At 36.8% G+C, this 25,159-nt stretch overlaps 2 protein-coding genes across 5 annotated transcripts; one reads left to right on the forward strand and one right to left on the reverse strand.

Moving 5' to 3' along the window:
- Nucleotides 1–7,935: 7,935 nt before the first annotated feature.
- LOC139819655 (lipase member H-A) lies at nt 7,936–9,879 on the forward strand. The gene is made up of 6 exons (XM_071789172.1): nt 7,936–8,017; nt 8,091–8,145; nt 8,216–8,364; nt 8,445–8,687; nt 9,061–9,261; nt 9,704–9,879. Exons 1-6 carry the CDS (start codon nt 7,936–7,938, stop codon nt 9,877–9,879), a joined length of 906 nt encoding a protein of 301 aa, XP_071645273.1.
- Nucleotides 9,880–16,084: 6,205 nt separating this feature from the next.
- Nucleotides 16,085–22,832, reverse strand: LOC139818825 (uncharacterized). 4 transcript variants are annotated; one of them, XM_071787810.1, is made up of 13 exons: nt 22,757–22,832; nt 22,428–22,675; nt 21,584–21,850; nt 21,222–21,455; nt 20,884–21,111; nt 20,680–20,772; nt 19,814–20,041; nt 19,468–19,701; nt 19,106–19,357; nt 18,790–19,017; nt 18,450–18,677; nt 18,098–18,337; nt 16,085–17,934 (listed from the first exon to the last, which is right to left on the reverse strand). In XM_071787810.1, exons 2-13 carry the CDS (start codon nt 22,609–22,611, stop codon nt 16,451–16,453), a joined length of 3,900 nt encoding a protein of 1,299 aa, XP_071643911.1. In that variant the 5' UTR covers nt 22,612–22,675; nt 22,757–22,832; the 3' UTR covers nt 16,085–16,450. The 4 variants fall into 4 exon arrangements, with proteins under 4 accessions (XP_071643911.1, XP_071643910.1, XP_071643912.1 ...); XM_071787809.1 differs by having other exon boundaries at nt 22,428–22,678; XM_071787811.1 differs by lacking the exon at nt 20,884–21,111 and having other exon boundaries at nt 22,428–22,678.
- Between the last annotated feature and the right edge of the window lie 2,327 nt (nt 22,833–25,159).

Consider the following 25,159-nt stretch of genomic DNA (forward strand, 5'->3'; position numbering starts at 1 on the left):
GTCGGGGAATACACCGAGGATGGTATAATAGACAGTATCAATATCTTAGATTGCGTAAGGAACATATTGCCGCAATCTCGGTGGTGAAGAGTGAATCCTACCTTGTTCACCAGCGTCAGTCGGGCGACGTCAACGTGCAAATTCGTCGTGTTACCACACTCGTGTTCACACTTCCTCACTGATCAATTCGAATGGTAGCCACCCCCTCGTTTACGCGCGAAACTCCACTGTCACTCTCGCCTAATGAGATGTACTCGCCGTTGCGAGCTCTCAACTCTTTCCCCGCCGCGCCGCGCCGCTCGCTTCGACTTGCGTGACCTATTCAACCAACTCCGTTTCTTCAGATCTACTTAATTATTATTATCGAGCAGGGCGCTAATAAAGTCAAAACAAAACGCGTATTTCTTTAATAAGTCTATTGACTGTTGGTCTCTTTTATAATTATATAAATTTTTGCGTGACATCTAAGTCAACATCGAAAAAGTCCATATCTTGATAATCAAGCACTTCTCCCTCCCTGTCTCCCCCGTCTCTCTTTTTATATTTCTCTCTACTCGTTCTCAGCAGCCTTCTCGTTCCCTTCTACTCGTGGGATCCTGCGATCGCGAGGAGAGCAAACCGGGATGACAATCAAGGTGTCACCTTGACGAGGCGCTACTATGAATTGTCGTGCGGTGGGAGTTCGTCAAGAGGGAGATCTCGCGATGGCTCGAGCCTATGGTCTCGGGAGAACTGACAACGGCCTCCGCTCACCGGAGTAAGGTACACCTTACTACTACTTTACCACTACAGCCACTAGTGCTACTTCTACTACTACTACTACTACTACTAATGCTAGTCGCGCGCGCGAGATTGCTCTCCCTCTTTCTGCAGTCTCGCCGACCCGTTCGCTCTCCGGCTAGGTGTATCCCTATCGCCCTCCGTGTCTCTTTCTCTCTTTGTCTCACACCGATACGCGGATGCATACTCTCCCCTTTCCTCTCTCTTTTTCCCTCTTTTGTTCGCTTCGTTTGCGCCAATCTACCTTCGTTTTCTCTCGGCACTACTCGACCGACCGACTGAACGTCCTTACCACACGCGAACGGCGCACCCACATGAGCTCGCCTCGGCCTCGTCGCTCGTGTTCGCACGCCGGCACCGGCGACGTGTGGAAGCCGGGGCACGCGTGTACGCGCATCCCGCGCGGCGTGTAAAGAACGCCGGGGATGCTGCAGTAGAGACTACTATGTCGTCAGCGTCTACCGCCGCCGCTGCCGCGGACCGTAAAGACGGCTCTCGTGGGACCAGCAGGTTGCACCGTGCCTTTTCACACCCTTTTTTCGCGCGTCGTGATGCCGTCGGTGATATCTATTGACGGCTAAACTTATAGTTATAATAGATTTTTTTGCACTTACACTTAGCTGAAAATGCATTGTGACAAATTTAGATAAACCGTCGGAGAAGATAAAGGTACCATTAAATGTAACTAGTTCATAAAATTTTAATAAATTTGGACTTTTCTGCAATTCTTACGTAGAACGCGTGGACATTTGATTTAACGAATGTTTTTTTGAGTTTAGTGCTAAGTAATGAAATAAGTTTAAAATGGATTTATGCCTCGACAAAAACATATTCTAAGGTGGTTTTATTGTGAAACTAATAAGATACAAAAATTAAATGCAGTCCGTTATAATGCACAGATTTTATCTATACAATCAATTTGTATATCTTTATATCGACGATAAATCAATATCAATGTAGAAGTTTTGACGAAAACTTGTTCTTGGTTTCTTAAGTTCTTGTAACGTTTAACTTAATAAAAAAAAGTTTTTACGCATATAAAAATCTGAACTTATTCTTCTTTTTCCTAAATTAAGTTTTGCTTCTATTTCTGCTCAAAATTATTCACTATTAATCACAAAAGAGTGTATATAAGAGTGTATGTGTCATGTGTAAATGTGTGAATGTTCGCAGAGTATTGAGCTCTGGTCCCTAGGTTTGCTAAGTCCAAATGATTACGCGGATCAGTTATTTCTGCGGAAACAATCCATTTTTTGTATATTTTATATATCAAATTTACTACAATGCGCTTGACAATTTTGTGATCTTGGATAGCTTTAAGCTCCTTGCACAATAGGCGCTAGCGATAGCGACAGCGACAAAGGTGCCAACAAAGCTGTAGCTTTGTCGGCAACTTTGTCGCTGTCGCTATCACTATCGGCTGTTGTGCAAGGGGCTTTACTGGCTCTAGAGTTATAATGATGTCGTACCCAACGTAATCAATTAAATGCAGTAAACTAACAATAAGCTGAATCCTAATTATTTTACATTGTTTAGTTCTCACGTTTATCACGGTTTGGTTAAAAATTTTCAGAACATAATATATTCCCAGCTAATCCCTCATTAATGCCGCAGCGAAAACGAAACGTGCGCATTCAGTAGCTTCAAACTGTAATGATACTTTCAACAAAAAGAAAAAACCACAGATCGTGCCGCCCGCGCCGGCGAAACCATAGTTGCAGACACACCTTGCGGTCGCGAGAATATCAGGGTGTGACGAGGATAAACGGTAGTCAGCGTATGCCTGTGTCTATTTTGAATAGTCATTACTATGATTGTGTGCTGCAACTGGTTAAGACGCTCAGTAGAGCATTAACCTATGCTGTCAATGCTTCGAAAAGAGGAGTAGAAAGAATCGCATACTTTTGACTTGTTTTTTTTTCGACAAAACACACTCAATTTAGAAAATGTGTAAAGTAAGCCTAATTTATCTGAAATAAAATGAGAAAAAGTACAGAATGTCCGTATTTTCTTATCACAATATCAGTAAATTCAAAAATAACAAATAATAAATTAAATTACAAACTCTTAATCTGCAGGTAATTTAATCTTGCAGTTAGATTTATATTATCGAAACTTAATTTCGCTAACGAAACTACAACTATTTCTTTATTATTGTGCAAAAATATCCAAAGTTAAGAATCATGTAACGTAGATAAATAAGTTTGCAATAAAGCGACTGCAAAAAATAGTTGAATAAAATCTCATAGTTTGCCATCCAGTACAGATTTCTTAAGACACGCTTCTTTGGCGAGACGCAAGGCACTCGTGATTACGCTGCTCATTATCGCAGCATCGCATCTGAGCGTAATCTTGAATATAATTGCGGACACCTGACGAGAGCAGTTTCAGCAAGGGCGATTGCGCACTTGGTGTGCCACGCGCTAAGAAAATTAAGTAAACTATATTATCGCTTGCGACGAAATAAATCGAAATGTCTAAATTTTAATTCTTCACGTGATTTTAATCGATTATACACTTATTATTGTATTTAATTTCATAAATTAGTCGTAAACGTTATTTACCAAAGTTATTGCATAAATTTTATTTCTTTCCGCGTTATAATTTAATTTCTTCATTATGTTTTACAACATAAACTAGTAATAATTACAGAAGAATCAATGGAAGTATTTCATTATATCCAGAGTTTTATAGGGAATGTTATTTATAACGTCCAGTTGATACTCAATGGATTAGAAATTATTATCAATGATATTAGAATAATAAAGCACGATACTGAGAGACATATATCTTGAATAGCGAAAGGAACAATGATTTAGCAGTGCACTGAGATCGACAAGCTCGAGTCGCCGTAGCAGTGATTCGAGAGCCAAGTCCATTACACGGTGTCCACGCTCGTGAGTTAGATTTAGGCGAATCTTGCAAATGAGCCTCCACCGTGCATTTGCCGTTTTATTTCCTGGGTCATAAATATGCTCGCGAGGTGAACGAAACGGTTGGATGAGAGTGAGCGAGGGAAAAAGAGAGAGAAAAGCATGGCACGCGGAGAAAAGGAGTCCCGCGAGAAGGGAAGAGAAAGAGGGAAGGGTTGGTCGAGGGGGACAGTGCAACATCGTATTTTCTGTTCGTTCATGCGGAATCGGCATGTCGTAGATATCGTTCGCGACCTTACTCTCCCGGTGGCGGAGTCCGGGCTCGGCTTCGGTTAACGGTGTATCGTGTCGGTGCTGTTCGCTCTTCTCGATTCACGAGGTAAGGACGCGGCGCGGAGTCGTGGGCCTTTTACGGCGTGCACGCTAAATCGTCGGAATATGTACCAATAGGAAGGCGATGGCCGGTATAACAACGGCGAATGCCGCCGCAAACGCGCTGCAAAAGAAGCCGTTTATTACGCACCGCTGCGGCGATGGCAGCGACGATTGCATCTCGCGAATATGTGTATCGGCAAGGAGATACGCGCAACACGACGCAACGCCGGCGGGAGGGCGAGTAAGTGAGAATTGCACGCGGTGCGACTTATCATCGAGGGTGCGCTTTCGCGTTCGCCGCGACAACCCGTTAGTATTACTCTTCCAATTTTCCTCGAATTATAAGTATAATATGCGAACACAAAATATAATATGAAATATAATAAGCATACACTGTACTGTCAAAATACCTTTTGAGTAAGCTTTCTACATCAAAACTTATTTTACTATAAACAGTGTAAACTTACAGTTTCTTAAAATAGTCTAAGTATATGTTGCTTTATTTATCGCATTTGATCGATCGAGATTATTTAAAGCAAATAGCACTTCCCCTAAAATATTTATTATAGATTACTGTTTAATAATATCTGATGTATATAATAAAAATCGTACAAATTACATATCTATAAAACATATAGACTCGTTTCTCGTGACAATACCCACCGCGATCCCACCGGTGAAATTATCGATTTGCGACAACCTGAGAACGACGTGTTCACCATAATTTTCGATATTATTCCAAAGAGAGACAGAGTGAGAGAGAAAGAGAGTCGTGCCGCGTAATCTCCATAGAGAAAAGAAACCCGCGCACGATGGGAGCGCGCGGCGTTCCCTGAATGGTGCAATAAAATTAGGCTACCATACATAATGCGTCCCGAGGCGCGCCACCGACAGACGGGACTCCCATACCTTCGCATTATCCCCGCGGTAATTCTCGGGTACGCGAAACGCATTAGTCATTTTCGCGTAGGGTGGAGAACCCGCGCGGGGAGCAGGAGAATGAAGAAAAGGAGGAGAAGGAGGAGAAAGAGCAAAAAAAAGAAGAGAAGGAGGAGGGGGAGGAGTAGGGAACTGACTTATATTCATCCACCTAATCCCCCTCTGATGATCAAAGATCCCCGACTGTTGGCGGCACCGTGGACGCGGACAACAACGACCGCCGCCGCCGCCGCGTGCAGTTTCTTCTACGCTGCTGCCGCACCGCATCGCGCCGTGGGGTAATACAGAAACGATCCGTGCACTTCCGACGAGCGATTCACGTTTTCCGCGGCGCGGCTACTTGGGAGGCGAGCCGGTTGAATTAACTTAGCCTAACGCCTCGTTTGCTGTGGCTCTCCGCGTGCGCGCTTCTGCGGTTGCGTGCACGTATATGTATGCGCCTCGCATGCGTCTGGTCTGATGCGTTCCGCATATACGTGTATATACGATGCATACACGTCGCGTCGTACACACGCATACGCGCATGGAATACGCGTTGTTCGTCCCTCGCGGTGGCAGCGGCCGCGCGAGAGAAGCCCACTGGACAGGGGTAATAAAGCAACAAGACAATGACGGTGATTTACGCGGTCCTACGGCAAATGGGCTTACCCGTAAATTTTTGCACGGGCAGCACGCGCGTCGGCGCGAGAGAAAGGTGAAGAGACCCCGCGCGCGATTTATTAATCTCGTCCGTGCGACACGCACGTAGATGCGACTCAGACTCGGTTCAGCTTGACTGGACGCGGGGCGACGCGGCGAGGCCCAGGTGCTCTGGTGCTAAAGGATTATTTATTTATATAAAATACGCGGCGATATATCTATCGAGCTCTATACGAATGGAACTGGAAAATGCGATTAGAATATTTTTCATGTATAATGCTACAACAAATAATTTTCACAGGAATTTCTGTCTTATGTTTTGCGTAACGCAAATAATGCATTAATATAATGTTAGTTGAAACGGGTAGATAATTTTCTTTACTATTGATAGAAAAAGATTTTTTTGAGAGACAAAGACGTGTTAATGTCAAAGATAAAAGATTCTCGTTTGTGAGTAATAATGAAAAATAATGAAAAATCAAATATTTGCGCATATCGCAAATTCATAGAAGACTTTTTTCGCGATAATTGTGTGAGCGTAAATCATGGTAGTCACGGTTGCACGCTGTTCGCAGATGTTACTGGAAAGCCATCGATGATATAATCATAATGCAATTATAGCTTCGAAAAAATATATAGGTATCACAAAAATTGTAAACCGCATGTTAATTTAAATTTACCCACATATTGACCATGGCTTCGTAAAATATAATAAAGCACAATAAAGTGATTGTCACATGTACGCTGCATTCGTATGCAACAATTATGAATTGGCTAAATATTCATCTATCTGTGTATTCAAATATATGCATAAAAGATGTTTTATTGATATCACGTATTTTATTAAATTCGTTAACCAATTCTTAATGATTAAACAAAGAAACTTAATAAAATGATTGATATCAATAAAGTATCTTATATACATATATATGTGTATAAAAAATACCATTTAAATACGTAAGATGAATACATGATATATGATTCTATGAAAGTATAGAAGTGAGCACGTCAGTACTTAAAATATATATTCGTTACGTACTATTATTAATATACTCGGTATACCTAACATTCTAACATATAGGTCGACGATATTCGTTAAGCGTGCCAACGCCTACAGGAAGGTCGACGTACTCGTAAAGGAGACCAGATACGACAGAGTTAATTAACGTAATTGTTATAGTATATAACGGAAACACAACCAGTAATTCTTCCGTACGTCCGTGTAAGCTATTGCGAAAGATTTGTTTCAAAATTATTGTGTTGTAAAGTTGTAACAGATATCATCGCTCCTGCCAACGATTATATAGCGTGTCTGCAGGGTATTTAATTTTTTATTTTAATTCTAAACTCCAAAAATAGAATTAGATATAATCTGTTTCAATGTTAAAAATTTTAATGTTATTATAATTAACAAACTTGTATTTTTATATAATATTTTTAATGTAGATAGATTTTATTTTAATAATTTGTGTGTGTTTCTCAGGATTCTTTTAAATACAGAATACCATATTCTCTCAAAATTTTTGATTAAATATAAAATATGTAAACAATTTTAAAAATTGCAGAGGATTTAGGGGGTTAAATAATATTTTCTAATAGATAAACTGATTTATATGACTTATTTATCTATTTTTAAATCTGACATCTCTTTAGTGATTCTACTTGTTACTGCTTTAACATCACGTTAAGAGAAACTAATATTACAGGAGTAACGATCTGATAAAGTTCGTCAAACGTAACTACATGAGAAAAGGTAAAACGGAAAAAAATGATTGAAGAAAAATGAATGTCATTTGTCAGTAAATTACCGTAATGTGAGTATGGAAGCATAAATTGTTACAAAAAAAAATTGTATAATAACGAAGCCAAAGTAATATATGTTATATATATAATAAAATATATTTCTATACGTATATATTATATTAATGATAATGTCGATAAGTTAATATCGACTAAAATATATATTACATATTTGCTTCAGTTAAAAAAATTGACATTTACCTCGACATTTACTTATAATAATATTTATTGCTTATAGAATTGTATGATATTAAAAAATCCAACGTCAATATATACATATATTTATATTTTTTTATAGAAATGGAAAGTGAATTTATGCGGCACTGCAGGCGGCCATGTATACGCTTATGCAGCATAATTTGACTTATGTCGCAATTTCATTTATATGCAGGTGGCATGGATATATATTACGTTGGAATTGAGTTTCTGTGTAGAGTAGCGTATCGGCACGCCCCAGTCGAGGTCTGGATTAAAAACGTGTTTCTCTCTCACAGTTTGTAATAGAGTCTTTATTTCAGTTTCATTTAAAATGTTACCGTCAGTTGTATATCTGTATATTGCATTATTTTTTACGACAAGGATAATACACGGCCAATGTTCTTCGTGTTCTTGTAAATGTGTATTTTTCACGTATTTTTACAAACGTCGAGAGCGTATTAATACCGTGCGCATGTTATTTCTCAGGTGATCAACCGGATTTAGATTTCGCATCTGGTGTCAATTTACTCTATTACAAATGGTTTGTATCTATAGCTAAATGTCCAAATAATAATTAACAATAATAATTAGTGTAAATTCACGCTTTTCAGCAATATTGAAATTCCTGCAACAATCGTCTATCCCATCACAGTGCCACAGACGTTACTCAGTGTGTTGGATGATAATAAACGGACAATATTCTACGTTTATGGGTATTTGCAATTTCCAGAAGACTCAAATGTTCAGTTAATGATGGAAGGTATAGCGTTTATATGTTAGAACATTACAAAATCAACAAGAAGTAATGAGAATTAATGTACGTTTATAATTTTATATTAGCGCTTTGTTACGGAAGAACGGAAAACGTTGTGCTACTCGATTGGAGTAAATACTCTAATGGCACTTACGACAACGTTTTCAGAAATGCTGAAAAAGTAGGAAGTTTATTTGCACGAAGTATACAACTGCTTGTGGATAGCGGCCTGGATGTATCAAAAATTTACATCGTAGCGCACTCCTTGGGTGCTCACATTGCTGGTTTCGTCGGTAAATGCAACGTCTTCAATATATATCGAATCACAGGTATATAATTAAATTATTTTTAATGTGTGTGTTTTATTTCTATTTTTAATAAATTAATTTTTATTTCGAATTTTTATTATTTTATTACTTTAAAATTGTTTATTCTTAAATAACAATTATATCTTATGGCTGCGATATTCACTGCCAGTACTGAAAATCTGTAGTTTACGTCACATACATCTATAGATTTTTAGTACTGGCAGTGAATAACGAAACGCAGCCTGTTTTACCTTCACTTATCAATTATCACGTTAACGGGAAGTTGGCAAGAAATCTGTTAAGAAATTTATAATTTGTAGTTTCGTGTATATACGGTGCATTATAATATAATATTATTTTGAAACATTTCTAAGTATAAAATTATTGTTTGTAGCATTAGATCCAGCGAATCCTATTTTTTACCTTCCCGGATGTTACCTCACGCGTAACGATGCGGCGTGGGTCGATGTCATCCACACGGACATGGGTATATATGGCTCCCCGATATCTACGGGAACAGCGGACTATTACGTGAACGGTGGAACTCGTCCTCAACCTGATTGTAAATTGCTTGGACCCGCGTTAAGCCAAACTGGTAATAATAATGCAACTAAATATAGCATTGTCAACTTTTTGTAATATTGTAAAATAATACCAGCAAATTATTCATTGTTAAATATTCATTAATAGATATTAATAATATTTATTAATGAATATTTAACAATGAATAATTTGCTGGTATTATTTTACATTATTACACAAAGTTGACAATGCTATAATAAATAATAATATCTAGGTATTATTGGGCATGTTACAAGTAATTATTAATAGAATTAAGAAAATTGCAATTAATCTGAAAATTGGGAAAGTAGTTTATTGACTTGTATATTGAATATATTATAGTTATTTTTATTATTTCGATTGTTTGAAGAATTATATCGAACATTGTTTAAAATAATTATGTCAAATGTTTGATATAAAATTGCAAATAGGTAATTTACGTTTTATCCTAATTGATTTTGTTATATTGCTACCAGATCTCTGTAGTCATCAAAAATCAGTCGTGCTATATGCAAAATCGAAACGTCATCCTAATATCACATATGTTGCAAAGGAATGTCCCTCCTATCTTCACTACATATTAAATACTATATTAAATGATTGCAAGCAGGTTGGGCAGATCGGTATTGGATATACAGCAACAGACATGTAAGATGATACATAATATTTTATTTAATTATTTAGCATAAGTAATCGGATTAACTGTATGAATTGTTTTCATTTAGTAATAAGAAAATGTTAATTTTTAACATTTTTTTTTGCAGACGCGGGTCATTTTACCTTTCTACAAATTCAATATAATTCAGTTATGCCGTATTAGAAGGTTTGTTATAACGATATTAGCAAAGATTTGTAAAGAATGTAATAATGTGATAAATGTAATAAAATAGAGAATCTTAATTGTATGATTCTGTTGTATGTAATGAGTGTCCCAGATTTATCAGATTATTTTCCTTATTTTACAAATTATTTGATAATTATAAAGTCGCATCTTCTTAAAAAAGATTACATGTTAATTTATATTTGAATATACATATATAAAGCAACTACTATTTGCATCTGTTATTCAAATAAAGTCAATAGAAACGTATATCTTTTTATCTTGAATAGAGTTTAACATATATAAAATTTAAGAATCAGTGTTAAAAGTATTTCTGCTTGAAAATTTTTAATTGCAGCAAATGATAATTCTTTTAAATATTTTTTGAGGAGAGAGAGAGAGAGATCGACCCGAACAATTGGATAAAAAATAAGAAATAGTCAAATAGATAATAGAATAAGTAAAATATAATTTGCGAAATCTGTGACACTATGTCAATTTATAATGTTTGTTGAAAGAGTTGCAAATATAATATCGTGAGAAATTCGCACGTATGATTTGATAATTTTAATAATAAATTATTTTTCTTAATATTAATATCAATATTTTCGTCATCTTTGATGAAAGATGAACGATTTATGCAACCCATAAATCACCCCAAAGTTATCTGATTATTTTTAGAAAAAGAATGACTTTAATAATAAAAAATAAATTATTTATATATTAGACTATGTTTACACGGCGGCTTATAATCCGGTTTAATAACTACCGTATACTATCCGATCCAAAATTTTTCTTTTTTGATCATAATGATCACTTATTATAGATATGAGCCTTTTTTGATATTTAAACTACAACTTTTTTAGTACATAAATATCAAAAATTGATTCAAATGTTTAGAGTATCAAAATAGGTTCATATTTAAATGATCATTATAATCAAAAAAAGAAAAATTTTGGATCGGATAGTATACAGTAGTTATAAAACCGGATTATAAGCAGCAGTATAAACGTAGTCATATTAGAACGCATGCATGCGTCATAAAATAACATTATATCTACAAAAGAAAATGTGATTGTATTATTATCAATATGTTAAATACATTAATTTAAACAATAATTTAATTAATTCAAATAATAAATTAAATTAAACCGATTAAAATCTTGCAATTAAGTGCAAGTGCCAATCTTAGGCCAGACGCGGTCTTGCACTATATGTGTACCTTATTATATCTGTACATACTTGGTGCGAGACACTACCGTGTCGCTTGATATATACGGGACCGCGGCGCTAACTATTCTATTATCGGTGATAGCTATACTATCCCTTTTTATCACACCCACCTTCGAATTAAGCTTGAACACGATATTCTTTTCCGAGCATATATAGGTATGGCAGATTTATCGGACAATTACACGAGAATCCCATGACTTCCATTACAACCCGAACGCGTATTTCTCACATCCACGCGCTGGCTGTTATTACTTTTTTCAATATCTCGTCATTTGTTAAAGGATTATTGCCGACGCCTCGGTTCTGGATTTGTAGCTCGAGAGATCCGAATCTCAAGATTAAACGCCGATTCAAAACGCGTGAATGATTCTCCGGAATTTATTGTCCCAAATTTAGCATCGCTTATGGACAAATTTAATTGGGATTATTAATTTATTTTCCTTTCGTCTCAGAATATTCAAAGGTTTAATGTATCGCGCTTATGGGCATTTAATTTTCATTCTCGCGGATTTCTTAAAATTTCTAACATTTTCGACAATTTTTATGTTAAAAATGCTCTAGAGTTTATTTATTGTACAAAAAACGCTGGATATATATATGTATATTATACATATAAGTGTACATTTAAGTTTTAAGTTATACATATCTGCATAATACGATGTAATCGTGCTTATTATTTGTATAAATATGAAACAATAAAAAAAACTACTTTAATGTTTCACGCATCTCTATATATGCGTTATGTTTTCTATCTCTTTCTATATTCCTCCTCTTACGGTAATAATTGCATATCTGAGAAGCGAGATACTCTGGGCGGAGGACGTGCTTTCTTCTTACGATATTAATTTACGCAAATCTCGCCTTACGACGCCGTAGGTACGTCGAGAGAGATGAAAGCAACTTTAATGCTACAGCCGGCAATATAATGCATTCTAACACTTTATGTCACGTAACTCTGTTCTATAAAATGCAACGGAAATTTTCAGAACTTACTTCTCGCGTAAGAACAAGCGAGCCGAGCCGAAAGAGAGCGAAAAAGCTTTCATATATTTGCATCGACGAGCAGGGTGAAGTGGAAGTTCTATCATCGGCGGTAATCAGAAGCTGCACTTGCAGACGGCAAATATCGTAAATGTCAGACACCGGGAGGTATTAAGCGACTTATCAAAACATCAGGATTCCATACGCGTTTATATTTATTCATACATCCTACGCTTCTTTATTTCTCATGATTTTTACTTTACATAGCATTAAATTGTATCAGTTTATTATTTTCTACGTATCATAATGTACTGTCGAGTGTATTAGGTATAAAAAAAAAATTAACGTTAAAATTTTCGTAAAAATATTTCTATTTCATTCTCGATCGAATTGACGTTGTTCTTTCTTTTCTTTTTGCTAATAAATCCACAAGACACGTATGCTTTTTTATTTCTCATAACCTCTATTTTACAGAAAATTGATATATTAAATTGTGTCAGCTATGATTTTCGTATGTATCGTAACGTACTATCAAGTGTATTAATTATTAGAAAAATTTTTTATCAATATTTTTATTTCAAAGCGCCCTCGATCAAATTGATGTTCTTTCTTTGATTGCTACTAAATTCACTTACGTCTTTCTTTTTCTTTACTCCTCATAATCTGTACTTTAGAAAATTAATGTTAAATTGTATACCATTTACGATTTTGTAACGTACCGTACTGTCGAGTGTATTAGCAATCAGAAAAAATTTCGTAGCAATAATCCCACAAAGCGCTCTCGATGGAATTGACAACATTCTTTCTTTTTCTTGCTGATAAATCTGCAAGACAAGAGCGCGAAATGCGCGGCAATAAATTTGTTTATAAAAAATTTCGTAAGCAAAGCGAATAATATTCGGAGAACAAGCAACAGAGAATGTTTTATAATTTTTAAGTACGTTGGCGGCGATGGTGGCGATCATCGTTTTTTATGATATGCGCGATTATCGCGCTGCGGGAACGATCGCGAAGAAATTTTTACAATTTAACGTTAATTTTTTGTAAAGTAGAAATTATGAGAAATAAAGAAACACACGTAAGAATAAATTTGAAACATTTACGACGAATTACGTGAACGAGCGAATTATGTGCCCGTTCTTTAACGAAAGGCGGAATTTCGTGAAAGCACATTTCACATTTCAGCTTGTTCGCACTCTCGAATATTCATTCGTTTGTCGAAACAATTAAGTACGCTCTCTCGTTCGCGTTCGTTCGCGATCGCGACAAGAAGAGTGAGAACGCCAAATACGCGACCGTCGTTCTCTTCAATCAAGCAGATGATTATTAATTAATTCCCGCACTTAACGAAAGATTCACGCTATTTATTGCGAAGCGTCTTCTCGCGCAATTCACTAATTCGGAGTAATCGAAACGGAGGCAGAAGACGCGAATTCCGAGGTTATCGTCTCACAGCGACATGCGGGACAATGATTCTATTACGCGATTCGGATGTATCTCGCTTCGAATAATTTCTCATATATGTATAATTCACTCACCGATCGCGGAGCACTGCAGGAGACCCGCCAAATCACAGCCGGGAGGGTTATCCCACGAGGGTTATCGTCTGACTGCAACACGCGGGACAACGATTCTGTTAAACCAATTCGGATGTATCTCGCATCGAATAATTTCTCATATATGTATAATTCACTCACCGATCGCGGAGCACTGCAGGAGACCCGCCAAATCACAGCCGGGAGGGTGACACGTATACGACGTCCAGCACGGCACTCGATGTTTATCTCGTCCGGCGACGGCATCCCACTCGTTGCAGTCGACGCGAGAAGGAACGGAGTATTCGGCGTACATTCAGCACTTGCAACACACTGCTACCGGATCTCTTTTCGTTCACGAGAAAGAGGAATCACACGATCGACACCGTCTCGCACCGCACCGACCCGTGAACGCGTCGCGTATTATTTTCGTGCGCCTCACCGCCGCGCAGTCAGGTGAGCCGTCGTACGCGATTGGCTGCTCGCGAGTCGAGCCCCCGAGTTCCGGCCAATCACGTTCGACCGCTCTCAGCCGGCGGCGAGCGGCCGCGGCGGCGCGGCGTACCGGGTGACGTACTTGGGCACGACCCGCGCGACCGTTGTAACTTCGAAATAAACGTTCCTCCAAAGTCGACGCGCGGACGATTAATTTATCGGCGATCGACCTTGTCACTTGTTTTCGCCAACGCTCGACATACCGTCGCTTACGAAAGTTACTCCGCTATCATTTACTCGATGAATCTCGCACAGATATGAAGTGTCCGTGCGTCCGTCGCCGTGCTCCGTGCTCCGTGCTGTGTTTTTTGGTACGCGCTCGTTCCTGCGGTTGGCACACCTGCTCCTCGTTCCGCGGCAATACGCGTTCAACAAAATCCGCAAGTGTATCAATTGTGCATTAAGCGTTCGTCGGAAGGATGTGTCGTGCAAGTCGCTCGCTCGAGATGGAAATATCAAGGTGAAGGATACTTACGGCAATTGTGAGTGACGTGCAATTTCGCTGTGATATTCGCGGGCGATAATCGCTCGTCCCGTCACGTCTCGCTAGACTCGATGAATTAATGAAGCATTCATTTAATTTCGCGTCGCACTTTGAACGCTGTGCCGAAATTGTGAGAGTCGAACATGATGATGAACTTCGATTCTCTCTGAAGGAAGAAAGAGAGCCGAGCGATATTGCCAAACGTGCCATCGGAGTGATTTAAGCGAGATTTAAGTGTCGGAACGCCGCGATACATCGCCCCGTGAATACTCGACATTTTTATTCGTATATTTCGCGTCACCGTATTAATAATGCAATTTTACATTCGCGAGAGTTACGAGTTCGATATATACGTACTGCGCGTGCGACATTTAATTTTATTCGTGCATTTTTGATCAATCAACTAGCGAGTGTCTTTACTAACCGTCCACTCTTGACTCGCGTAGTATCGCGCCAAGTTGCCGGCATCGTCACATATCTTTCGTCGCCATTCACGCGGTAAACACGGAACGAATCGGGACAATCGGTGTCGCAATAACTGTCGCAACTTCTTCAAATTTGCACGATAAATCTATGGCTGGAAAGTGTTAAAATATTTTGGGTAATAATATCGGAACTGACACGCGCGGCTTCGGTTTTGCTTTCTGTGCGCGGCGCGCTCAATTTGTTCACGTGAAATCGCTGTGCGAGAACAAAAGTCATCGCGGTAGGCTGCGCAAAATCATTCCGTGCGACGCGCCGATAGGATCTCTTGACCGTTCATCGCGTGCAGTTACCTACCTCCCGCGCAATTAACTAACTTTTACTTTCAGTGATTCGCGCGGGTATCGAATATCGGGTGATAAATACTTGGTTAAGCGGGTACGTACTTGGCACGATTTTTTCTTTCGCAGGAATCGAAGCGACACGCGACCGGAGTCAATTGTTTATTTAAAATGAAGTAGAGTCTCGCGAACAGTCAACGTCGAGGGTGCATTCCGTTTCATGTACATGCATGATGCGCATAATGCATTTATTCTTGTTTAACATTTAGTAAACAACACGGATAAATGATACATTATGCGCATCATGCATACATGAAACGGAATGCACCCTTTCTCCTTAGGATGACTGTAACTTGATTAGCTTTAATTTATCGACAATTGATTGATTTATCGAACAATACCTGTGCTATATTTTGTTCACGTAAGTAGAAATTAATTTTATCATTCATTGCGTGATTTTATCATTCATTGCTAAATTATAATAATTCGAAGTCATTCCGCGGAAAAAAGTTATAAAGCTTTTTATTGCGAAGATAGTCTTATCATTAAATAAACCATTTAAGTCATTTATTTCTTAAAATTGTAAGTTTTGTAAAAAAAAAATCTTGTTATGTCACACATATATATAGATTTAAATAATTCTTCTAACTCTTAAATCTTCAATGTTTCAAAGTGACGCTTATACTTGTGTCAATTAAGATTACCGTTTCTGTGATCTTCTCTACATTTATAACTCTCTCTCTCTCTCTCTCTCTCTCTCTCTCTCTCTCTCTCTCTCTCTCTCTCCTATCTATTATTTTATTCTATTTCTTAATTTCTACATATTGATTAAAAAATACTATTATATCTTCTCATTTTACATGTATTTTATTACTTAAGCACTTACTTAAGAAAGCCTCTCAAATTTAATTTTAAATAATGTTTTCTTCAGCATTATATTCACATCTCAAAGTAACTTTTATCTGTGTCAATCTTGTTTGAAACTTAGCAAGTTCATTCATTATATCGTTATTCGACAGTTCATTCTTCTCGTAGACAACCTGCTTAGCATGTTTGACTATGTTAGGATCCATTTTCAAAGTGGACCAATCCATGGAATAGCCATCAACGTTATGCCTATCGCCATCATAAACAATCAGATTATCATCGTAAGGTTTGAAACTTATCTTACCGCATTTGAGGTAATGTGGAAAGAGAAGAACCTTTTTGGAAAAGAAATTAAAAGGATTCGACCACGTCCATTTAGAATTCCAGCAGAACGGTTTCCCGACTGTCATTTTTTCGAAACAAGCGACCAGGCGTACCCGGGAGATTAGTCCGATAATCTCGGCCTTATTCAGAATCTCGGCAATGTTGCTGATTGCCAAACCATTAAGCAAATTAAACAACACGATGACTATGTAAAAGATGAACAGCACGAACACAATGCGGCTCCAGACAGGATACACAGAAAAAGAAATGTCATTGGCGTCAAACTCGCCGGTGAACATAATGATGGTTTTGAAAAACGAAAGACCGGAATCAGAGAAACCGTCATTTCTCAAGAGTATGTTGAAAGCTATAGTGAATGCGAGGATCAGAATCAGATACGAGAAGAAAAAGCGAACGAAATTGGAGAAGACAGTTCGAAACATTTCGATACAAGACGGAAACAGATGATGGCTTATCAGAGTCATTAGCTCCCAGGTGGACAGCAGGATAACCATGACCCAGATCTGCCGTCCTGCGCCGCACAGCAGTGCAAAAGTCAGTAGAATTAGCAGAACTTGTGACCAGTTTTTCAAATCTGCCAAGTAGTGTTCGGGATGGGGGCAAAATTGCAAGATCTCTCGATAAGTGAAGAGCAGCAACATCCCCATGACAAAAAATGATAGATTGTTTTGCAATGTATTGGAACTATCTTTAGCTATTTGCTGTCTATTTCTACTTGATGTGTCGTAAGTCATGCTTAGTATGTAGGCGTTCACGAAGAAATAGAACATTGTGTAAAAAACAAAATTTGCGTAAAAAACATGCCGTATCATGTACCATTTAATGTAAAGAAAGGACGAGATTAACGGATGTCTCAACAAATGTTTCAGAGCGTCGTTATTGGCGATATACAAAATTACTCCCATTTCACAGGTCGCTCGCGAAATTTTCTGCTGTTCACCGAAATTTTCGTACGGCATCAAGCAACGATAGTCGAACTCGATCGTACAACCGTCCGTCCATTCTTTTCTCAATTGAATACAGTCATTAAAATAGCTGGACAATATGAATTCTGGAATATTCGCGATAACAATGTTGTTGAATTTGTTCACCTGACCGAGGTAACTGCCTTGCTTGAGAAGTAGAGTTGCAGCTTCGTACCAATTTCTCTCGAGAGCGTAATGCAACGGCGTATTGCCTAAACCTGCAAAATAAAAAATTTTGATACAGAATATCTGTACAAATTTTTCAAAAAGCGCCTAAAAGACGAAATCACATAATTCAAATATTTGTAAGATGTTTTCTAAGAAATGCTATTTCTTTTATTGTTTGTACTATTATACTTGTCGATATATGTATATAATCACCATCAACGGAACGAACATCCATGGTTTCCCTAAATCCCTTTCCCAGGATCAGCTTTATATACTCCAATTGATTGTCGATTTCTAGTGGCGATATTTCCAGTAGTCGGCAGACTTCCAGAATCATCTTACTTCGGGTTACTACGGTTACTTCGGGCCGTGGATTAAGTAGTTCACGAAAAATGATATCATGACCATACAAAAGGACCTCTTTTTTGATCATATTCAAATGTGCTAAAGCGCCTAAAAGACAAAATCATAATTCAGATATTTGTAAGAAATTTATGTTTCCTAAGAAATGCTATTTCTCTTATTGTTTGTACTATTATACTTGTCGATATATGTATATAATCACCATCAACGGAACGAACATCCATGGTTTTTCTAAATCCTTGTCCCAGGATTAGCTTTATATACTCCAACTGATTGTCGATTTCTAGCGGCGATATTTCCAGTAGTCGGCAAACTTCCAGAATCATCTTATCGGTTACTTCGGGTCGTGAGTTAAGTAGTTCACAAAAAATAATATCATGACCATACAAAAGGGTCTCTTCTTTGATCATTTTTAAATGTGCTAAAGCGCCTAAAAGACGAAATCATAATTCAGATATTTGTAAGAAATTTATGTTTTCTAAGAAATGCTGTTTCTTTTATTGTTTGTACTATTATACTTGTCGATATATGTATATAATCACCATCAACGGAACGAACATCCATGGTTTTCTTAAATCCCCGTCCCAGGATAAGGTTTATATACTCCAACTGATTGTCGATTTCTAGTGGTGATATTTCTAGTAGTCGACAGACTTCCAGAATCATCTTATTGGTTACTTCGGGCCATGAGTTACGTAGTTTACGAAAAATAATATCATGACCATACAAAAAAGCCTCTTTTTTGATCATATTCAAATCTGCTAAAGCGCCTAAAAGGCGAAATCATAATACAAATAGTTGTAAGAAATTTATATTTTTTAAGAAATGCTATCTTTTTTATTGTTTGTACTATTATACTTGTCGATATATGTATATAATCAACGGAACGAACATCCACGGTTTCCCTAAATTCCTGTCCCAAGATCAGCTTTATATATTCCAACTGATTGTCGATTTCTAGCGGCGATATTTCCAGTAGTCGGCAGACTTCCAGAATCATCTTACCGGTTACTTCGGGTCGTGAGTTAAGTAGTTCACAAAAAATAATATCATGACCATACAAAAAGGCCTCTTTTTTTATCATTATTAAATGATCTAAAGACGAAATGCCTAAAAGACGAAATTATAATTCAGATATTTGTAAGAAATTTGTTTTCTAAGAAATGCTATTTCTTTTATCGTTTGTACTATTATACTTGTCGATATATGTATATAATCACCATCAACGAAACAAACATCCATGTTTTTCCTAAGTCCCCGTCCCAGGATCAGCTTTATATACTCCAACTGATTGTCGATTTCTAGCGGCGATATTTCCAGTAGTCGGCAGACTTCCAGAATCATCTTACCGGTTACTTCGGGTCGTGAGTTAAGTAGTTCACGAAAAATAATATCATGACCATATAAAAGGGCCTCTTTTTTTATCATATTCAAATGTGCTAAAGACGAAATGCCTAAAAGACGAAATCGTAATTCAAATATTAATAAAAAATTTATGTTTTCTAAGAAATGCTATTTCTTTTATTGTTTGTACTATTATACTTGTCGATATATGTATATAATTACCATCAACGGAACAAACATCCATGGTTTTCCTAAATCCCCGTCCCAGGATCAGCTTTATATACTCCAACTGATTATCGATATCTAGCGGCGATATTTCCAGTAGTCGGCAGACTTCCAGAATCATCTTACCGGTTACTTCGGGTCGTGAGTTAAGTAGTTCACGAAAAATGATATCATGACCATACAAAAGGGCCTCTTTTTTAATCATTTTCAAATGTGCTAAAGCGCCTAAAAAACGACATCATAATTCAGATATTTGTAAGAAATTTATTTTAGAGTCATTAGCTCCCAGGTGAACAGCAGGATAACCATGACTCCAATTTGCAGTCCTGTGCCACACAACAGTGCAAGAGTCAGTACAATTAGCAGAACTTGCGACCAGTTTTCCAAATCTACCAAAGTAGCGTTGAGGATAGGAGATAAATTGTAAAATCTCTCGGGAGGTGAAGAGCAGCAACATCTCCATGGCAAAAATCCACGATAGATTGTTTTAAAAAGTACATGCAAAAACCGTAGAAACTATCGTTAGCTACTTGTTGTCTATTTCTACTTGTGTCGTAAGTCATGCTTAGTATGTAGGCGTTCACGAAGAAATAGAACATTGTGTAAAAAATCGAAATTTGCGTACAAAACATGCCGTATCATGTACCATTTAATGTAGAGAAAGGACGAGATTAACGGATGTCTCAACAAATGTTTGAGAGTGTCGTTATACAAAATTACTTCCATTTTACAGGTCGCTCGCGAAATTTCCTGCTGTTCAGTGAAATTTTCGTGCGGCATCAAACAACGATAGTCGAACTCGACCGTACATTCGTTCTTTAATTGAATACAGTCATTAAAATAGACTTCCAGAATCATCTTACCGGTTACTTCGGGTCGTGAGTTAAGTAGTTCACGTAAAATGATATCATGACCATGGACCTCTTTTTTGATCATATTCAAATGTGCAAAAGGGCCTAAAAGACGAAATCATAATTCAGTTATTCGTAAGAAATTTATGTTTTCTAAGAAATGCTGTTTCTTTATTGTTTGTACTATTATACTTGTCGATACATGTATATAATCACCATTAACGGAACGAACATCCATGGTTTTCCTAAATCCCCGTCCCAAAATCAGCTTTATATACTCCAACTGATTGTCGATTTCTAATGGTGATATTTCTAGTAGTCGGCAGACTTCCAGAATCATCTTATTAGTTACTTCGGGCCATGAGTTATGTAGTTTACGAAAAATGATATCATGACCATACAAAAGGGTCTTTTTTTTTATCATATTCAAATCTGCTAAAGCGCCTAAAATACGAAATCATAATTCAAATATTTGTAAGAAATTTATATTTTTTAAGAAATGCTATCTTTTATTGTTTGTACTATTATACTTGTCGATATATGTATATAATCACCATCAACGGAACGAACATCCACGGTTTCCCTAAATTCCTGTCCCAAGATCAGCTTTATATACTCCAACTGATTGTCGATTTCTAGCGGCGATATTTCCAGTAGTCGGCAGACTTCCAGAATCATCTTACCGGTTACTTCGGGTCGTGAGTTAAGTAGTTCACAAAAAATAATATCATGACCATACAAAAGGGCTTCTTTTTTGATCATTATTAAATGATCTAAAGACGAAATGCCTAGAAGACGAAATCATAATTTAAATATTTGTAAAAAATTTATGTTTTTTAAGAAATGTTATTTTTTTTATTGTTTTTACTATTATACTTGTATAATTGTATACTTGTCGATATATGTATATAATCACCATCAACGGAACAAACATCCATGGTTTTCCTAAATCCTCGTTCCAGGATCAGCTTTATATACTCCAACTGATTGTCGATTTCTAGCGGCGATATCTCCAGTAGTCGGCAGACTTCCAGAATCATCTTACCGGTTACTTCGGGTCGTGAGTTAAGTAGTTCACGAAAAATAATATCATGACCATACAAAAGGGCCTCTTCTTTGATCATATACAAACGGACTGGGCTTTCAACACACCTCCTTAGAATGTTGCAAATGCCCAAGGAACCTCATCATAATAATAAATAAATTAATTAATAATATACATGTTAAACAAAGTATACAAAATTGATTTTGTTTACGTGTTGAATACATGTTTAGAATAACAAAATATTGGATCCGTATTTATTAGCTGATTTATTAAAGAAAACGAGTGAGATTGTCATAAATTGGGACACTGTCAATATAAATGGGACATGTACGTACTAATTTTGCAATAATTACATCGCATGGCTATATTTATAGCAATTCTTCGGCGACTCTGAGATATAAACATGGAATCCTTCTTTCATAACTTTTAGGCACTTAATCTCGTCACTATTGTTCAGATAATATTAAGAGTCTGCTCTTTTATTTGCAAGTCTTTAAAGAAATTTGAATAAAGTGACAGTAAATTCTTTACAATTTAATTTTTTTTAAGAACAATTATTTATATTTTTTGTAATCTATCAGGGCCAGAACATTTTATGTATATTATACGTACTTTTTTTTTAACGAAAATACTTCCCTCTTTGCTCATGCGTGCGCGGGTGCGAGCACACACATACACCTCACGCACACACATGCATACATAGTACTGCAATTACCTTGCGTATTTCGGACCTCGCATATTCGGACCAAGTTATCGAAAAAAGAAGAAAAGGAAGATGACGAAGAAGAAGCCGTCGACTGGTGAGTCCGTACTTCCAGATCAATTATTGAGTCCACATTACTTTCACTTATATTATGTTTCTTCTTATAAAAAGTAGAATTGCTTTCGTCGGACGACATCTTTCCTCACAGTAGAATCTTCAAATTTGTCTCCTTTTATGTCTCTTAATATTGGTACTTCTTTCTGCTGAAAATTACAGTTGAGAAATCTGTTAAAATGTTTTTCCGTCTTCTATATAGTTAATGTAATATTGTATGAAATAACTTTTTATTCAGCAGTAATTTTACGCAATCCTTTCACCACTTGTGTAAGACTCTGTGCGAATGATACGCAAGTTGAGCGTGAAAGCAAACAAATAAGCGATTGATAAGCGGAGATATGTGCGTAATAAATAAGAGAAAAAATATATATCACGTGAACTGCTGCTGCAGATTCCGCCTATCTTAATCTAATTTTGTCTTAAATTAAATCTTAATTAATTCAATATTGTTATCGAATTAATTTATTTCTGAAAATTATACATTTTACAATATATTACTTATTGTCTTAATATACTCAAAATGTACTTAATATAAATAAAATCTTGATTTTTCACTGCTTTCTTGGATATTATGTATGATCTTTTCTTCTGCCTCTATTTTTTAAGTGTAGGTTTGCACAGAAACACATATATATGTAGAAGAGATATGAAGCATTCGGTTCTCCGAAAATTTCGATAAGCGCACGAGAATAAATAGGCCAGCGTTGTGCGCCGCCCGTTCTGCTACGCACACGACTAACAATTAACAATAACAAATCAGCATTAAGAGAAGCACGCGTTTAGCAGTTTTGAATGGTGTGTATAAAATGTTGGATTACCTTTCGCCGTTGAATTACATGGATTATACACGCTTATTCGTACATTTTATTAACCCTCTAGCTGTATATGTGGGTCTACGGCGTCCGTGAGTAAATTAATTCATGAATTCTCGTTGTTCGGAACTTACCCGGGGCGAAGTACCAACACGAACACAATTCAGATTCCGGGCGGCTGTAATTCAGCATTTGCCAGTTGTGGCTGCGTTTCTTTTTACGCTTTCAGTACTAAAAGGCATCGCTCCATCTTTGTTTGATATTCGATGTGCAACGAAGACAGAAAGACGCTTAAGGGTCGACAGGAGTGACGGCCGAACTCAGGTGCACTTAGGTGCACTTTATGCACTAATAAGTGCACTTTAAACTGCACTTTAACTCCGTATTTTATTTACTATAAATTTTTAAAAGCCAAAATGGAAAATCCGGCTATGTACCGGGTTACGGCTGATAAGGTATATCGTATACCAATTATTCGACTACTGAGGCATGTGGTAATATTTATCGCAATAACCGGTTAATAATAGTTTGAAACGTCTTTCTCAGGCGACGTGAAATAAAAGAAAAGAAGAAAAACCTACGACACCCTTCACGGAATGGGAAAAATTCCAGGTTCGAATCCTGACTAAGGTAATGATTTGGTCTCAAGAATATGCTGTTGTACGTAATAGTACTCCGACTTTTTCAAATACTTGTGTATTGTATACATGGAAACTCTAAGGAGATGCCTACTGTTGTGATTTTTATCCACGATTATTTATAAATAATTATAATACAACGTTGTGTTTAAGTCATATATATTGACAGGGCAGGATATTATATGAGTCGTATATATTGATTACTGACCCGTTATGTGTTATTAATATAATTACTCTCCTCGTTATGCGCAATTTCTCAGCCGGTTGCTAAATCCGCAGTCGCATAAACACACTTGATGCTCTTAGCAAGAGATATCGTCACTAATCCTGGCCTAATGAGAGCCCTAACGGGGGACTTTGATTACTGGCGAGCGATGCGTATTAGAATCAAGTAAATCCATAAAATGTGTCACGGTGGCTGAACGACGTCCTTCTCTCAAAGAAAATTTACAGAGTGGAACAAAACGTATTCTTCGCGATTTTTGCGCGATTATGTTTTTATCGTTCTGTGCTTGATGTATGGCACGACGTGAAAATGCATTTAGAATTTAAACAAGTTCTTGTTGCTGCTTCTCGATTATTTAATCGATACATATGTAGTATACATATTTTAAGATTTTATTCAAGATTTTGTTATACATTTCAAGAGTCAAACTTTGGTCTTTAATTAATGAGCATTTTTATTGTTGCTGCATATCTATAAACTAGCATGAATGACAGATTTAGCCATGATATTATTATAGAATGCTATAAATACCGTAATACTGTAGTACGTACAGCACCGAATTATCAACGCAATAAAGGCAATAAAATTAATTTATTTTTATTTTTTAATTTAATTGTCAGCGTCGAAATTAGAAATTACTAATTTAAGCTTGTAGATTTATTGGCAGGAATAAGAAAATATGTATAACAGTACATATGTATAATAATTTAAAAATAGAAGAAAACTTCAATTTATAATAACACTATTTAAACTCAATTACGACAGTTATACGTACGAAGTTATACTGTACGAGGTATATTATATCAACGCGAAAAAGAAAAAACGTATTTACGTATGTAGGGGAGCAAAAGTATCGGTTTATAGGAATATTTTCCGACGTTGAAAACAAATAGCGCGTGTACCATCCTGTTTGCCGCGATTAAATCGTTTGTTGCCTTTGTTTCGGATTCA

This window comes from Temnothorax longispinosus, chromosome 9 (assembly GCF_030848805.1).
Source record: "Temnothorax longispinosus isolate EJ_2023e chromosome 9, Tlon_JGU_v1, whole genome shotgun sequence".
In the NCBI taxonomy this organism is placed as follows: domain Eukaryota; kingdom Metazoa; phylum Arthropoda; class Insecta; order Hymenoptera; family Formicidae; genus Temnothorax; species Temnothorax longispinosus.

Bases quoted from the DNA above. Each gene is read 5' to 3' on its own strand.
- LOC139819655 (XM_071789172.1), top strand. From the start codon at position 7,936: ATGTTACCGTCAGTTGTATATCTGTATATTGCATTATTTTTTACGACA. The intron at 8,018-8,090 runs GTAAATGTGTAT...GTTATTTCTCAG, and splicing joins CCAATGTTCTTCGTGTTCTT to GTGATCAACCGGATTTAGAT. The intron at 8,688-9,060 runs GTATATAATTAA...TATTGTTTGTAG, and splicing joins CAATATATATCGAATCACAG to CATTAGATCCAGCGAATCCT.
- LOC139818825 (XM_071787810.1), bottom strand. From the start codon at position 22,611: ATGTCGTCCGACGAAAGCAATTCTACTTTTTATAAGAAGAAACATAAT. The intron at 18,338-18,449 runs GTGATTATATAC...TTTGTCTTTTAG, and splicing joins GGATGTTCGTTCCGTTGATG to GCGCTTTAGCACATTTGAAT. The intron at 17,935-18,097 runs GTGATTATATAC...TTTATTTTGCAG, and splicing joins GGATGTTCGTTCCGTTGATG to GTTTAGGCAATACGCCGTTG.